Here is an 18,303-nt window from a genome sequence, read left to right as displayed (position 1 = left end):
TTTTTACCCACGGAAGTTCTCTCCCATGGCTTCTACAACCAGCTCTTCTCTCCACATACATTTTCTATGTCATATGTATGCCAATTAGTACAGTTGACATAAGCATTACATATATGATATATATTCACATGCACAAAATATACAAGATATATATATGTCATACACACAACATATAATAATAACTTGTATGTTGTTGTATGTCGTGTGTATCACTCTGTGTACAGTGATGCATATAATTACTTAAAAGTATCTATAAAAGTGATATTGGGAGCCCCTTTTCTTATGAGGGTGTAAAATTCTCTTCTTCATTTTTTTTTTTCTAAAAAAAAAAGAAGACAGAGAGATGGAAGTGCATACCATCTAAACCAACAAACTTGAACCATTGACTCCAAAAAGTCCTCTTCAAAAAGTCGTCCTCATTTGTCATATAGTCAGTCGACCAATTTTCGTGTTAGCCTCGAACTACAGTTTGGTAGGAACAAAAATTATTAACGTGCTCTCAACTACTAGCCATATATATTATATAGTTTCTCCACACCTGCATTTCTTGCTCTTATGACTAGTTGTTCTTTAAATTTATACATTAAAATTGTTCTCCCAAAAATACACTCAAACCCCAAAAATTCAACCTTACAACAATTATCATCAATGGAGAAAAATCGCAGTCGAACAATTCCTCGATCACCTGCCAATTCTCCTCGATTACTAAGAAGCAAAAGTGGAATGTCACTCCCTGAAATTCACACAGTTGATCCTGTTCCACCAAAACTTGTCAATCGGTCAAAATCAACCACGAAATTGCGATCATATAGTAGAGGAGAAGAAAATATTAGCCCATTGATGATCAAGAATAACAAAAAGTTTCAAGAAAATGGAGATCATAATCGTAGTTTTGCTAAATTCTTGCAACGCGATAATGGATCATCAAGATCAACAACAACAACAACAACAACGTGTGTTAGTACTAATAATTCTCGTTCTGCATGGGCAATGTCACCAGGACGTCCATTGCCTAATTCGACTGTGCCTATAGTCCCTAAGTCTCCTAGCTCGAGAAAGTTAAAAATGGACACATCTAAGGACAATGGTGGTGGTGGTCGTGGTGGTACTGTTGCTAGTGTTTTGAAGTATTTTAAGCAGAAAAAAGTTTCACCGGTGTTAGAAGAAGATTTTCATCAATATCGTCTCATGAATAATAGGTTAGTACAATGGAGATTTGTCAATGCTCGTGCTGAGGCTACTATGGCTGCAATCAAGAGGGTTGCACAGGTACTTTTTCTGAATTCTTCCACGTGTAAAGTTATTTAAGTGATCAAGTATTAGAGTCATAAATTTAATTTTTATAACGAAGAAATAACCAATATATGTATCAGAAAAGTAAGAAAAAGGGCCTAAAAAGTTAGATTTGGTCCTAGAAAACACAAGAAGGTGCTATGTATATCAAATTGCTATGTAAGTGCAGCCACGTTCATCAACTCATTTTACATAATATCCACGCGATACCATTTACAAATTGAAAGAATTGTTTTCTAACCCAACCTAATTACTGTTTTATGTCTTTCACCATATATATGTGGCATATCATGGGGTTTTTCATTTTTTTAAGTGGTGCAACGTGTTGATTTTATGTAAGGTGAGTTGTTGATACAACTTTCTACTTGTATTTCTGGAACCGAATTTAACAATCTCTGGCGTTTTTATTTTTTGTAATGTGTATGCATATAAATTTAAGTTTTTTTTTTAAAAAAAAATTAGTTTTACAATTTTGATGCAATAAACTTAAAGTTTGGATAACAGTATATGACACTAACCATGTATACTTTATAAAGTTTGGACAGGGCCGGCTCAAGGCCAAGGCCACTAAGCCAATGGCCTTGGGGGCCCCAAATTGTTGGGGCCCCATTTTTTATCATATTTTATTGCTAATTTGTTTAAAAAAATTATTGTGACTTATAATATTTTTATATGTAGTTTCTAAATATGTAAATTGTACTTCAAAAAACTTAAAGATTGCATGTCCGAATTCCGGATACAAATAATAAAATTTGACTCCTAAAATTCAAATTGTGTCACAAAACTTGAGATAGAGGCAGTAAACAATTTTATTAAAAAAAAAAAAAAAAAGATTTTTTTTAGTGACGTGATTGATTAGCTATATTGTTGTCACTTGAATATTTTTTAGAATAAATTGATTTGAAAAAATTGTTAACAACTTTGTATTGTTCTTGACGATTATAAAATATTAATTAATGACTTCGCATCTAAGAAAACTTTAAAAATAGACTTTAAATAAACATATATATCACAATTTTTTCTTTTAATAAAAATAGGGTATCTCTTTGAAGTTTAGCCTTAGGCCCCTAATCTTGTTGAGACGGTCCTGAGTTTGGATAACAGTATATGACACTAACCATGTATACTTTAGTGTAGCTCCATTAGTTAATTTCCACAATATAATAGTGCATATTCTGATTTTTTTTTTTTTTTTTTTTTTTGGTGGTGATGCTTATGGAAAAACAGAAGAAGCTGTTCAATGTATGGTTAAGAATCTCAATTATGAGAAACTTCACTGCTGAGAAGAAAATTCAAGTCCAAAAATTGAAGCATGATATTAAAATTAGCAGGATAATGAACTCTCAAGGTAATTTGCTTAGAGAGTGGCAAAGATTAGAGGTAAAAAATTCTGAAGCTGTTGGAAGGGTAGCCAGGAAATTATCAGCAGTTTCTCTTTGTCTACCACTAGTTGATGGAGCTGAGGTATTAATTCTTTTTCGTCTAACATCATCTTTTAATTATTTATTGGTTGTCTTATATGTGTCATAATTTTATTATTAATTTTTTGTTCAAAAGACTTTTAATTCACTTTTACATATTGTTTACCCTAAAACAGAGAACAATTGAATTTATTTGTGGTTTAAAGGATTCATAATTTGTTTTTTTTATAAATGGATGAAATAAAATCAGTAATAAATATTATAATAATCAGTTAGGTAAAAATGTATTGAAGATTATATAAGCTATAATTGAATAAATAAGCCTAAATGTTATGAATCCTTGGAGCAAATCCTTCGTAGGGTTCCCTCCGGTGTAACAAATAATAGCTCCGGCTCTAAGCAGATGAGAGTTATTCTAGTATTAAAGTATAAACAAAATAGCTAGTTGAAAGACTGAAATGCACAGAATAAGTAGAAAATGATTGTTATTCTATGCCCTCTTCAAGGACTGTTAAGCTTCTTTTATGTACAAATACATGAGCTCTTAAGCTATGATTAAATTCTAATAATGAATAATAATGGGTAATAAATGGTGCCTTAATTCTGAAACATAACGTTATGTCCGTATCTGGACCGGTCACATAACGTTATTCTTCCATTAATTACCCGGTGCCACTACTTTTGCGGACTTATTCCGGATGTCACCGGAGCTCCTTACTCGATTAAATGGGACAACTTATAGCGCTCCACCTTTTTTACGCCACGTGCTCCAATACCATTCTATCATGTGTAAGAGTTATATTTTGCCATGTATACACATATTTTTTGAAGTAAAGGGATAATAGTGTTTTTGATCTTTCAATTATTGGTAAATTTTCTTGTGATATTTGGGAAAGCATATTTAACCTTCAATTAATTGAAAAAATAATTAACTTCAATAGTCGCTCCTCCAAATTCCAAACCACCCGCCGCTTAAACTAAATATAGTCGGTGGATGTATAATTTATTTATCCATGTATAATACATGTATAAATAGTGTATAATCAGTGTAAACGGACTAAGAAAAGTAAACAATGAATTTTGTCGGCTATTTGTGTAACGATCCCTAATTGAAATGTGTGTTATTGACCCCTTTATATAGGAAACATGTTATATTTCAAATATATTTAGAGTTATATTACTGTTAAATTTGTAGTAATGATACAAGCTTAACATAATACATAGGTAAATATGTACTCACCTGTGTCCGTTTAGCTGTCCTACTTTAAAATGCATATCGGGACATTAATATTTTGTCACTCTCTACAAATTTCACGTTATAAAGTATATAAAAAAAAAACGATGTAAAATGTTTTATTAGCAATATTTTAAAATATTTAAATAAAAATAAACAATTACAATATAGAAGTTGTTCAATTCTAAAAAATTCTCAAGGCAATTCATATCAACATTTTACAAAAAGAGATCGATCAAATACACAATTTAACTACTTCACCCATCTGTAGTGCATGAGTTTTCAGATATAATAAATGGAAATAATTAACTAAATCAAAAGATAAATATTGGAGAAAATTAATTTTCTATTATTTGACAGGCAAAAGTTACGGCGGTTTATGATGCCATCATCACAGCTGAGGAAATCATGGACGGTATCCAGGAATTTATTATGAATATGCAATGGCAGGTAATAAAAAAATATTATCCATTGCAAAAATGTTATTATATATATATATTATTAAAAAGACGTTCGAAAATTGGCTCAGTGGTAAGGAATATCCAACGAAAAATCCGTCGGAAACATATTCGACGAGCCAATTTCCGTCGAAATTCATTTTTTTAGTAGTGATTAGAATATTGAGAAGATTAATAACTACTTTTTAAAATTTATTTTGCAGGTTGAGCAGTCATGTTATTTGCTCACACAACTTATAGTCATTTTAAAGCAGGAGGAAGAATTCTTGGAGGAGCTAGAAACTCATATAAAAACAATTGATTCCTTTATTGTTTGATGACTATTAATTAAACATGCAGAGTCTTGTTGGCCATGAAAATTAATTTTCGCCCTACTAAACACTTCTTAATAGTCCGTTTTGGACATGATTTCAAATTATGATTTAAATTCAGTAATTTTTTATTAGTATTAGACGTAGGGTTAAGATTGTTCACTGAATTATGGTGTTTATTTGAGGCGACCTTAGCCTTTATTCCTGGCGGTTAAAGTGACTTCTTATGGTGACACAATTAGTGGCGGAACTAAATTTTTTACTAAGGGGTGTCAAGTAAACATACAAAGATATCAAGGAGTTTAAACACATAATATATATACATAAAAAATATTTTTTTTCTTATCTACACAATATAATTTGGAAAAATTTCAATAATATACAATCTAGCATAAAAAATTACATTTCGTAGCCATACTTTTAAATTACACCCCGCATAACCACTTTTTCACAATATACAATATTATACAACAATATACACCTTTATACATCTGGAGTAGACAATGTATCAACCTTGTATAAAAGTGTATAATAATGTATAGAGTGTGTAATAATGTATAAGAAGTGTTTATATCCAAGAAAATTCAATTGTATACAACAATATGCAAGTATGCAACATTTTTCAATTGTAGTGAGGGTACAAATATACAACAGGTTTTTGAAGTGAAAGGTACAAACTGGGCCATTTTGGGTAATTTTACAAACATGGGCTATTTCGGGTCATTATTTTTCCTAAATAGTCATAGAGGGTTATTTTTCCATATAAGTTTTCAGCAAAGAGGTGTTAATTGACACCCCTCGGATACATGTGGGTTCTGCCTCTCCGCCACTTGAAGCGATATCACCACTATTGAGATTCAATGACTAGACTTTTTTCGGGGATCATCAAGCTGCCATGAAAATCTTTTTATTTTTATTTTGTAGTGACTTCTTTAATTTGTAGCTATGGATGTAGCTTTTGTACATTTATAAGGAGTAAATGTTATTTTTCTTTCTAAAACCAATGATCTCTTTTTATGTGCAGGTAGAAGAGGAAACCTTGAGAGTACATTGTATCCAATTGGCTAAGGAGAGGACAATAAGATGGGAAGGAGCTTGATCCTCGATGATTTTTGTTTCTTAACACAATTTTGAGATCTACTTAATATCATTATATTTTGCTCCATTTTGTTATCCTTAACTCAATATCTATTTGGTAGTTCACAAGTTTGAATAGAGGAATAATTTCACGGATGATCACTCAAAAACCAGAACACCTGAATTTCCAATCGTTAAAGTTTTAAAGCAACTATCAACTTATCCTATACCAATCCCCCACAATTTGAAGAGAAATAAAAAGGACAAAAGAAAAACAAAACCCCCCAAAATCTCCAATCATATTAACACTCCACATTGGCCTTTTGTGCCAAAGAAATAGCACCAACTGCATTATTGTCACCACCACTTCCTGTCAACTTCCTCTTGGGCTTGGCCTCTTGCAACATGGACACAACATCCCTCATCGAAGGCCGGTCAGCCGGGTTCCGGCTAGTACAGAGTAACGCCACCCTGAGCATCAACATCATTTCCTCTCTCACCCGAGGACACGATGCACCAACATTTTTATCTAACACGTCGTTTATATTATTTTTGGTCTTCATCTTGGACCTCACCCAGTCTACAATGCTATGTCCATCGCCAAATTCTGAATCTACCGATCTTTTCCCTGACAAAATTTCCATAAGCACCACCCCGTAGCTATAGATGTCACTCTTCTCATCCACTTGCAATGTATATGCATATTCTGTACAATCGAAGATATTAACGTAAAGAGTTGGATTAGTAATCTAAAAAATAAAACAGACTGACTACTATTATATGTAGAGTATGTGAAGTTTAAATCCTACGCATATTTGGTAGACTATATTTGATTGGATTTGGTTATACAACTAGCACTAGCAAGTAAGATAATTAAGTGAATTTGAATTATCATTACATTTTGGCTTCTAGGCCCCAGGATGTATGACTATTGAACTTTAAGGTTAAAGAATAGGATAGTACTACGACTTATAAATTAAAGAGATTAATAATCATGAGTTTAGATAATAAGATCTTGGGTGGGTCCAAAGAATAACATAAAGTGAAAATCAAAAGCCTCAGGGCCAATTCATGCGCAATAGTGCCCATGGTCCCTGAAAGGTAAAATCATAGTAAATCACGGCGAAAAAGAGAGGAAATGATAATGGTGGTGCCACCCTTACACTTCTGCCTCAATTTAGCTTAAAAAGTTCTACTATTAATGTACTCCCTCTGTTTCAATTTATATGGACCTATTTCCATTTTAGACCGTGCCAAAATGAATGACCTCTTTCCTAATTTGGAAACAAATTCACTTTATGAAATGATTTGACCACACAAATATTCAAGACTTATTTTGAACCACAAGTTTCAAAAGTCTTTCCTCTTTCTTAAATGTTAGTCAAATGGATTCATATAAATTGAAACGGAGGGAGTATATATTTATGAATTTTTTAAAAGTATATATTATCTATGTTCAATTATTAACTTAAAATCATTGATCCATCTCTCGAATTAAGAACAAAAGTAAAGTACTGCATGCTAACATACAATTTCTCCCTAGTTAGGAGCGGATCGGAGCTAGAGTTCTAGCTATGAATTCAACAATTCCGCATAAAAAGAAAGCACCTGAGAATCTGTAAAGTCAAGATCAACGGAAACATCTGCTTTAACTAGCTTAAAATTTGCATTTTCGATCAGTTTTGAATTTCGGAGTCGGAGTTTAGACTCAGCAAAGACGTCGCCCTAGCTAGGAACTTAAGTAAAAGAATAAACTCCTAATGAGTAAAGTAAGGCCTAAAGCCTATTATTAACCGAATGGCAAACTTAGCTTCAAAGCGGAACTGAGCAGTTTTGGTCAAAACTCTGTATTTGTGGTAAGAAATTTACTTGATATGTGTAAGTAATTTATTCTGAACCTATACTTTTCTAGAATTCAAAACCTACAAATTTTAAATTTTAAATCCGTCTCTATTCCTTATAATATAATTTTTGGGAAACATATTCCAAATTTTCTCTAGAATGTTGGTGCACAAGTTCAAAAATATTATTGTCTACCTACGGCCTAAGTTCAATATAGTAGATTCGGATTCAGTAGAACTCAGTAATATTAGGCTCAAATCATATATTTATGTTAATTTTTTTTATTTAATATGTATAAATAATTCATTCACAACTCAATAAATAAAAACATCATAATTTGAAATTTATAAATTAAAAATTCTGTCACCATCTCCAATTCTACGAGAAACCATTGTGCCATTTGACACTTGTGTGAGCTGGAGATTCACAAAGAAAGTGGACACACATAAACGACGAAGATAAATCATGAAGTTCAACAAATACAAGCATTTTATGACATGACACCACGTTAAACATGCAAGTTCAACCTGTTCGTCATCCTACAAAACGAACTAAACCGACAGGATGACGAAAGATTTTTGGATAAACATAAGACTAACAGAAAAAGCACAAACAAAGCTTAAATAATAAGCATGAACAAAATCCGAACTTTTTATTCACATAATAGGGACTAGAGGTAATTTAATCAGATTGTATTGATTATATGAATTGTATTTGACCCAACGAAAGTCATATTTTTTTATTTTATAAAAAAGAAAAATTGTATGAGAATATTTTTTAATATTTGGTTGGTTAATGAAAAATATTTTTGTAAAAACGTATATTAAAATTTAATAATAACATTAGCAAACGGGGAGTGTCTCGATGAAATATTTGAGTATTAAAAATGATAATAATGTCTAAAGTGTTAGTTGGACGACTAATATGAAGTTAATATTAAGATAGTAGAAAGTCCCTTCGGGGACATCTGATAAAAAAAAAATAGAAGGAAAAATGATTCCGATTACAAGATATATGATTTGCAGAGTTCAGTGGCGACCTTAAAAGTTGTCACTAAAAATAATGTTATAGAGGCGAGCTAGTGACAACTAGCTCACTCGCCGCGATTTATAATAATTCGTGGCGAGTTATATTGGATCGCTACTAATATGAGCCACTATAAGGAAAAGTTTCCTCTTCGAACACAAGCGACTAAAGTCATTTTTCCCATTTTGATGGAAAATCTGATTTTGTGCATCCATCATACATAACACAACATGAAATGTATTAGATTGCAAATTTGCGCCCTGTGGTTCGAATTGTAACCTCTTAACTACTAGTCGACTCTTGAAAAATAATTCAAAAAATTAAGGGATGTGGAACTTACCGGGTGCAATGTAGCCATAAGATCCAGCAATCACGGACATGGATTCGTCACACTCGATCAATTTAGCAACCCCAAAATCAGCAACCCTAGCTTCCATTTCACCATCCAAAAGAATGTTGCTAGGTTTTAGGTCACGATGAACAATGACAGGGTCACAATCATGATGAAGATAACAAATTCCTTGTGCCACCCCTAGTGCAATTTTGTACCTAGTAAACCAATCAGCCACCAAATTTGCATCTTTGTTCTTGTTATGTAACAAGTCATCGAGGCTTCCATTAGGCATGTACTCATACAACAACATGGTACATTCGTTGTTACTACAACAACCTAGTAATCTCACAATGTTCCTATGCCTTACGTTGCCTAATACATCAACCTCTGCCAATACGCCACGTCTTTTCCTTGTTGTCTCCTTTTGTTGCTTCCCGGCCCATAGCTTCTTCACTGCTATGATCTCGGCACTTGGCATTTCCGCCTTGTACACCGTACCTACAAACACAGAGGTAGATTCAGAATTTAACCTTAGTATTCAGGATTCTGATTTCTCTGAAAAATATGAGTCCAAAACTCGATATTTATACTGCTAATTTTTAGGAGATTTTGCACATTTCTCGTTCAACTTCACTAACACTATAGAGCATCTACTACTTGCGGACCCCATTGCGAGTTCAAGGTGGAAATTGTACACTTGTACCTATAGACAGAGACAGATCTAGAGTATAATCTTAATGAACTCAAGGTTCCAAGTTATTTGAAGTGAGTTCAAAACTTAATACTTATACTAATTTTAATGTAAGATCTCGTCCTTATCATTTGAGATTTTTATTGATAAAGTCCACACAGACAACCTATCTAGGTGATGTTAGCATTAAAGAAAATGTACACTAGCTAGTTCTCTTTTCTTTTTCTTTTTTTAATGATTTTCTTCACATATATATAATGAAAAATTGCCCGTTCAATTGAAGTCATTACTAATAATATAGATCGATGTGAGTACCTGCAGACCCCATTCCGATGATCTTGTCTGTGGTTGTTATGCTTTCCAGGACATCATCCGCCGTGAAATTTAACCTTTTGAATGCTGTTAACTTCCACGGTCCGTTTTCCTTGTCACACGGGAATCTTCGGCTATAATTCAAGTGGAAACATCGAATGGCCACGATGAGGATGAATAGTACTACTCCGAATGCTGCAGACGTGATCCATACTATTAATGCACCATTTGTTTTCTTGGAGTGGTTCGAGAAATCTACTTTCCCGTCTTTGAGTCCATCCGTCCTACACGGGTTGTGTATGATAGTACCACAAAGGCCTTGGTTTCCTATAAAGGACGATGGATGGAATGTTGAAAATATGGACCCCGACGAAGGCAATGGACCGGTGAGCTGATTATACGACACATTGAAATGTTCCAACGTGCTAGACTTTTCGAAAGCTGAAGGAATTGACCCCGTGAGAAAATTATGCGACAAATCAACGTCTGTTATGGAACGAATCGCGGATATTTCCCAGGGAATAATTCCTGTAAGCGAATTTCGTCTAAAATTCAACGAAATAAGCTTTTCACAGTGTTCGATGTCCCACGGAATACTATCATTGAGATTGTTTCCTTCGAGCTCGATTTTGTATAAATTTTGACACCCTTTGAAATCGGGTAGCTTTCCAACGAGGCCACTATAACTTGCTGAAAATATCTGCAAGCTTGGGGCATTCCATATATTTTCAGGCAAATCACAACCAAATAAATTCTCCGAAATGTTCAAGTACTGCATTTTCACGGCGTATCCAAAATCTTTTGGAATTGGACCCGAAATTTTGTTCTTGCTGATGTCCATGTAAGTGAAATTTGGCAAAAACCCGAACCCTAACGGAATTGATCCGTTGAGTCTATTGTCTTGAATCCTCAGCCTCGATAAAGCCATGCACTTCGTTAAGGATGAAGGAATCTCACCAGTAAACTCGTTCGAAAACAGGATGAGTTTAACTAAGTTGTTGCTGAGGCAAAGATTTGGTGGAATTGGACCAGACAAAAAGTTTGATGAGACATCAAGTTTTTGTAACTTTGCATTTAACCCTAACTTTTGTGGTAAAATTCCAGTAAGTGAATTGTTCCAAAGAGATAATAATTCAAGATTTGGTAACTCACCAATGCCTTGTGGGATTTCACCTGTTAAGTTATTGTTCATCAAATACAACATATTCAGCTCTTTTAACTCTGAAAATCCCAATGGAATTGTGCCTGATAGACGATTATCTGACAAATCCAGTGATTTCAGCAATGTGAGCTGAGAAAAACTCGGAGGAATTGTACCGATAAAATGGTTCTTGAAAAGGAATAAAGATACAAGATTCGTTAAATTCCCGAGCTGAAATGGAATTTCACCAGAGAGATTAGCCTGGGAAATATCAAGATAGGTCAAATTTGATAGACAGGAAAATTCTTCAGGTACATTGCCAGTGTAATTGTTGTAACCAATTTCTAAATGTTCAAGTTGGTTCAAGAAACTCAATTCCACTGGGATTTTACCACTCAGTAAATTTCCAGCCAGGTGTAAAAATTTCAACTTTGTGAAATTCCCGTAAGTTACCGGAATTTCACCAGCAAAGTAACTGCCACCAAGATTCAGGTACTCAAGATTTTGAAGGCTAACAATTTCTTCAGGCAAAGTGCCTGTGAAGCTGTTGCTATAGGCATTTAAGTGTGTGAGAGACTTGAGTTTTGTTATGCCTGGTGGAAATGTTGAATTAAAGGAGTTGTGACTAATGTCAAGTGACCTAAGAAATGGAAATTGGAAAATGATTGTCTGTAAGGGCCCATCAAAAGAATTCCCACTTAAATTTAAGTGGTGTAGGTGTACCAAGAATCTAATATCTTGTGGAATTTTACCAGAAAGATTCCTCTTCGAGAGATTAAGTGTTGTGATTTGGCTTGTTTTTGTGTCACATTTTATGCCAGACCATGAACACCAAAAGGGTTGTGAACCAGAATTTGAGAAAGTGGTTGTTGGATTCCAATCTTGAAATGTATTGTTAGGATCTTGAAAAGAAGATTTTAATGACAAAAGAGAAGTGAGCTGAAGAGGAAAATTTGAAGTAGAGAAAACAAGTGAAATTTGTGTGAGAAAGAAGAGAATTGAGGAAGTTGTAGTGAGAAAGAGAGAAAAGAAATGGTTCATGGTTATGGGATTGTAGTAAATTTGGTTTGGGAAAAATAGGGTGTGAAAAGATGAGTGGTAAATTTAAGGGAAGTAATGCTTTGGTGGTTAGAATTTGCTTTTTTGCTTTGTTGGATACAGAGGGTGTTTCATGATGATTAGTTTCTTGTTTTGTTTTGTTTGGTGTGAAGAGATGGAGGGAGAAAGGAAAAGAAAAAGACTTGCATGTAAAATCCCAAGGATTTAGCTTATACTTATCCTGATTTACTCTCTGTGTATGCTTTTCTTTTCAGTTTCTATAATTTACAGATAATCTAACGTTAAAATTCTTCATTTATTCTTAATAAGATTACAAATTTTAAAAGTCATCATTTATTTTTTAAACATCGCACCTAGTCAAACTATGCCATATAAATTGGAACAGTAAGAGTATGTAATGAGGGGCCGTTTAGTCATAGGGATTAGGAGGGTTATCCTAGTTAAAAAATTGATATTAAATTTGTCCAGTATTTAGTTGTGGATATTAGCTTATATCAAGATAATATTTATCCAAAAAATATGGGATCTCTATCCCAGCTAAAAGGTGAAGTTATCTATTCTGGTTATAAACTTATAATCTAATACTATAATCATATAATCTAATACTTTAATCTTTCGATAACCTTTTTTTGAACCAAACGATTCTTATATCTCTTTTCGTCATATGAACTTTAAGGTATATGAAGTTTTATATTTGATTTTTGAACGATAGAGACTTCATTGAATGTAACATTGTTTTACATTATCAATTTATTTTAATTGTTATAACAAGTTAAATACTTATTTTAAGGTTATTAATTCAACTTATTATGGACGCTAACACGTATATAAATTCTTTTACACTATCAACTTAACTCAGGGATAAGGTCTGCGTACACGCTACTCTCTTGAGACTCCACTCGTGGGACTACACCGGATATATTGTTGTTTTTGTTGTATCAGCTCAACTCAAATTCCAATACCTCTACAGTACCAATTTTTCTTCTTCCTCTTAGGTTTTTGTTGTTACTTCTTCATGTAACTACCATGCTTCTATTCACACAATTCATCACACCATTTGATAAAGATAGTAATTCTGTTTTTTCTTTCTGTCTTCTTTTGCTTTCTGTGTCTCTCTTCTTTGTTTCCCCTTGTATTTTTTTCTCTCTGTCTGCTCTGTTGTAAATACTTTTATGGTTTCTTTGGATTTCTTTTTCCCCCCTTCTCTTTTTTTTGTTTTTATCCAGATATCACTTTTTCATCATTCCTTGTTTGCTTTTTCTTTAATAATCCCAGCAGATTGATATTGATTTTTGGCAATAGTAGTCTCAAGATCCGAGAAAGTGATTTTCCATTTCCTATATAATGTTATCTTTTATAATTATTGGTCCTCCCTTTCTTTTCTTTTCTTTTTCAGTATATTTTTCGTCTTTTTCTTCTTTGAACTACTAAAAACAAAAATTGATGCCAAAGGAATAACTTGGTGATTAAGATGTTACAATTTGAACCATAGTATCATAAATTTGAATTGAGCTACTAAATTTTTAGTCCCTCAGTTATCAATAAACTTTAATTTTAGTCATTGTAATATTTGATTGACTAAGCATATTTAATCTTCAATTACTTGAACCGTACACTTTTGATCTGTTTGCTTTATAGATATTCACAATTTTCAGAGTTATTAACCGCTTCACCGTCTAATTATTGCTCCATATTTAAGGGTAATATGTTTCTAAAAATATTCCAATTATTACATATTTTCTGCATAAAGGGACCAAAAGCGCACATTTAATTAATTAAAGATTAAATGTGTCGAATCATAAATTAATAATGACCAATAACTGAGGGACTAATACTCCTGTTTGAATTACTACAAGAGCATTTCTATATATTTAAGTTTTAGGGAATTCAGTTTCAGCAGAAGACTAAGTAATGTACGATATAAACTATAAAGTCTAATCAAGCTCCTTCAATAAATAATAGAGGGTTCTGACATGATCACAATTAATTAATCTCATATGATATTGATCATGTTTTCCATTTCTTCTCGAAAAATATTGATTTATTTCTTTATCAAATTGTGTTCAATTTCATAGTAACAAACACTGGACTTAGTGGACTATCCATATAGGGAGGGAAAAGAAAACATTGTGCCACCATAAAAGATCACATACTTAACTGAAAAAAAAGAAGAAAACATCCACAAAATGTTTAATTAACTATGATTAAATAAACAGCTAATAGTATAATCTTCAGGTGCTATACTAATTTTCACTTGATTAGTGATGATTAGGATCAGTTTGTGCTGTCATAATGCTAAATACCAATAACAACAGTGGAAATCCATTATGTTGCAGTGCTTCAATTTTTTAAAGATTTTTTAATCTATTTTAATTTCCAACCAATTCCCTATATCCTCCTTTTCTTTTCTTTTCTTTTCTCAGTATATATTTTTCTACTTTCTACTTTCAACTAACAACCCGAATTTAATTTGGTTCCAAATGGATAGCCTTGTAATTAATATGATACAGTTGGAACCTTGTTCTTAGATATTGATGCTTAGTTACCCTACTGCTTATAATTATGTTCAAAAAGGAAAGAAAAAAATTATGAACATTGGACCATCCATCTCGGGATAAAAATGAAACTGGGCCATCCATTAAGGGTCACAATTACAAAGTTGATGCAAAATTAGCCAGGATGGCCTATTTTTGGACGGCTTCTTAATATTTAGAGACGGTTTAAAATGTAATTATCAAGGAGGAAATGATACTTGGATAAAAGTACCCCAGCAAGTGAAACTCTAGCACGTAGAGTTCGGAAAATTTCTGGAGTTACAAATGTGTTGTTCAAACTCCTGGATGTTCAAACTTTAGGAAAACTTCTTGCAGTTTGAATTGATAAATGTTCAAATTTAGTAAAACAAGATGAAGTTTTTTCATGTTTTAATTAGGAGTATTTGTATCCAAATTTCCTTTCCGTATTAAAAACGGTTAAAAATTGAATAGTTTTAGAACAGTAGTTCAATATGAATTAACGGTGCGAAAAGTAAATATTTTCCGTTTTCTACCAAATTTAACTGGAAAATATACACCAAAATGTTTAATTCAATATAAGTTTCACTTTATTAATGATGATGATTAGTATCAACCAGTCATCGTTCCATTCCATGAGTGATAACTATATACTAAAAAACTTTAATAATCCATTCTGTTCAAGTGCTTCATTATAATAAGATATGATCTACTATCAACTCCTCTATTTCTCTTGATGGCAAATAAATAAATGAAAAGGGAAAAAGAAGAAGAACATGAACCAACTTGCAAAAGCGAAGGAAACACGTTTATTATATATCACATGTTACCATCAAAAGATGTGGTGCAGCCAGGGGCGGATGTAGTAAAGACTCAGGGTGTTCACCCGAACACTCTGAGGAAAAAATTACAGTGTGTATTTAGGGTAAATTTTTCATGTTTATGTACATATATTGACTTTTGAACACCCTGAACAAATGCAAAGTTGGTTCAGTTGTTTTTCCGAACACCCTGATTCAAAATCCTAAATCTGCCACTGGGTGCAGCAGATGAGACTGTTCCACTCTTAATTAGTGGTCTCGGGTTCGAGCTATGAGAATGAAAAAATTCTTGGTATGGAATGCTTTCCCCCCGAATGGAACCCTACGCGTCGCAAATCCGGATATAATCGGACTCCAATGCGGATACCGGACACAAGGTGGGAAACCAAAAATAAATAAATTATATATCACATGTTAACCAGTATGGCCTTTTTTATAGACAGGTGCAATATATATATCCCAAATAATACTGCCTGCTACACCAAAATTGTTTATGGTGCAATTTTTTTTCTACGACACAAGAATTCAGTTCTGGTTATTAATCATAGCACTGTATCTGCAAGGCAGTTAATATTTTCTTTCAACTGGAAATTTTTCTAGTACTTACATAGTATCCCAAGTTCTGGAAAATGTCCAAAATTTAGTAAGAAGGTGATGATGACATTTTGGACATTAGGGAAGTGAATATATCAAAATACCAGCTGTTTCCTAGCTATCAAAATTTGACTTTGTAAGTTGTAAAATGATAGGCATTACTTTCTATTATTAATGATAATTATATTCATTGACAAAGAATAAAGCTTTGAACACTTTGTCTCCAATTATTTCCCTTTATTGTACGGAGAAAAATGTGTACTAGAACTTATACACTTTGATTGAACTACTTTTACTCATAGTCGTTCACAGTAGTAATATAACAGTAACGTAGGTAAATTTTTGCATAAATTGTGTCAAGCTATTACGTATCATAATTTGATTATTTGACTTGTATATGATTCTGGATCTGGGATGATGAGGTTGTACGCATTTGATTTATATATTAAATTATTGTTTTTCAAGCGTTTATCCATCTACTATTTTTTTTATATATATATAAATTGTGTCAAGCTATTACGTATCATAATTTGATTATTTGACTTGTATATGATTCTGGATCTGGGATGATGGGTTGTACGCATTTGATTTATATATTAAATTATTGTTTTTCAAGCGTTTATCCATCTACTATTTTATATATATATATATATACTAGTTATGTGAGGGGCCGTCTTGGCGGTTCTTGCGGCTCAAATATATAAAAATGATATTTTAACTAAAGAAATATAATTTGTGTTAGTACAAGTGTACAACAACAACAACAACAACCATATACGGGATAAGGCACCGTTACCCCCCTGAACTATACCCGAATTTGCTACGACACACCTTACCTTTCCCAAGGTCCTATTACCCCCCTAAACTTATTTAAAACGGAATAATTACCCCCCTAAACGCTGATGCCCACTCTCATATGGGAGAGTGACATACACTCTCCTTGCCACATGTGTATTTATTTGTTTTCTTCTTTTTTTAAAAATTTTTTTTCAGCTTACGTGTCAATTTTTTTTAAAATAAAAATAAAAAACTGAATTTTCATTAAAAAAAAAAAGAGTTTTAAAACCCTTTTTTTTTTTAATTTGAAAATTTGATTTTTTTTAAACCCATTTAAAAAAAAAAAAAAAACCTAAAAACATGGATTAAAAAACTGAATTTTCTTTTAAAAAAAGGATTTTTAAAACCCTTTTTTAAAAAAAAAAAAATTGAAACCCGTTTGTTAAATATTCCTAATAATACAAGACTTGAGCTGAACAAGTAAATTTGGAAAGCCATTCTGTTTGATGCCTAGTTAAACAAATAGAGTGTTATCCGCACACTCTATTAAAATTTGTTTTTTTTTAAAACCCGTTTTTGAAAAAGAAAAAAAAACTGAAAAATGATTTTTTTTTTTAAATATGGAAAAATGGATTTGTTAAAAATATGGAAAACTTGATTATTTTTTTAAAATGTCTTAAAAAAATGTTAATTTTCATGATTTCATTTTCTTAGGACACTTTGGTTTTTCAAAAAAAATCCAAAAAAATGATTTTTCTTGTCATAATGTGAAAAAACATAATTTTTCTAAAATTTTTGAAAAATTAATTATTTTCTTAACATGTGGAAAACCCGTTTTTTAAAACTAAATGTGGAAGACTAGATTTATTTTCAAATTTTTAAGAAAATGCAGATTTTTAAGAAAAAAAAATTAAGTTTTCCCCTTTTTTATGTTTCTCACTCTCTCAAAGAGAGTGAAACACACTCTCTTTGCCACATTAGCGTTTAGGGGGGTAATTATTCCGTTTTAAATAAGTTTAGGGGGTAATAGGGCCCAGGGAAAGGTAAGGTGTGTCGTAGCAAATTCGGGTATAGTTCAGGGGGGTAATGGTGCCTTATCCCACCATATACCCATTGTAGTCCCACAAGTGGGTAGTTATATAAAAGCAAAATTTTCATTCCACTCCTTTAATATTTTAACTTCCATTTTGATGAAATTATTTAATTCAAATCAAATTTGGATCCGAATTTGACATTATAACTTATGTATCCTAATTTTTGAAGTTATTTAGTTCTAAATAAATAATCTATACATAGTTAATGAACTTTTAAGACAAATACATAATTTAACTTGTGCGATGGATGGACCTCACTCTCTTAATTAGGGATTAGGAGTTCGAACATGGATATGGAAAAAAAT

At 32.4% G+C, this 18,303-nt stretch overlaps 2 protein-coding genes across 2 annotated transcripts; one reads left to right on the top strand and one right to left on the bottom strand.

Moving 5' to 3' along the window:
* Window positions 1-13: 13 nt before the first annotated feature.
* LOC132068437 (QWRF motif-containing protein 7) lies at window positions 14-5,882 on the top strand. Its single transcript, XM_059462019.1, has 5 exons — window positions 14-1,269; window positions 2,521-2,757; window positions 4,309-4,398; window positions 4,610-4,717; window positions 5,742-5,882. Exons 1-5 carry the CDS (start codon window positions 556-558, stop codon window positions 5,814-5,816), a joined length of 1,224 nt encoding a protein of 407 aa, XP_059318002.1. The 5' UTR covers window positions 14-555; the 3' UTR covers window positions 5,817-5,882.
* A 68-nt stretch (window positions 5,883-5,950) lies between these two features.
* LOC132068436 (leucine-rich repeat receptor-like protein kinase TDR) lies at window positions 5,951-12,342 on the bottom strand. Its single transcript, XM_059462017.1, has 3 exons — window positions 10,003-12,342; window positions 9,003-9,494; window positions 5,951-6,500 (listed from the first exon to the last, which is right to left on the bottom strand). The coding sequence occupies exons 1-3, from the start codon at window positions 12,179-12,181 to the stop codon at window positions 6,097-6,099; spliced, it is 3,075 nt and encodes a 1,024-aa protein (XP_059318000.1). The 5' UTR covers window positions 12,182-12,342; the 3' UTR covers window positions 5,951-6,096.
* Window positions 12,343-18,303: the final 5,961 nt, after the last annotated feature.

Source organism: Lycium ferocissimum, chromosome 8, assembly GCF_029784015.1.
Source record: "Lycium ferocissimum isolate CSIRO_LF1 chromosome 8, AGI_CSIRO_Lferr_CH_V1, whole genome shotgun sequence".
Taxonomy (NCBI): domain Eukaryota; kingdom Viridiplantae; phylum Streptophyta; class Magnoliopsida; order Solanales; family Solanaceae; genus Lycium; species Lycium ferocissimum.
This window is presented reverse-complemented; position numbering and strand designations above follow the sequence as displayed.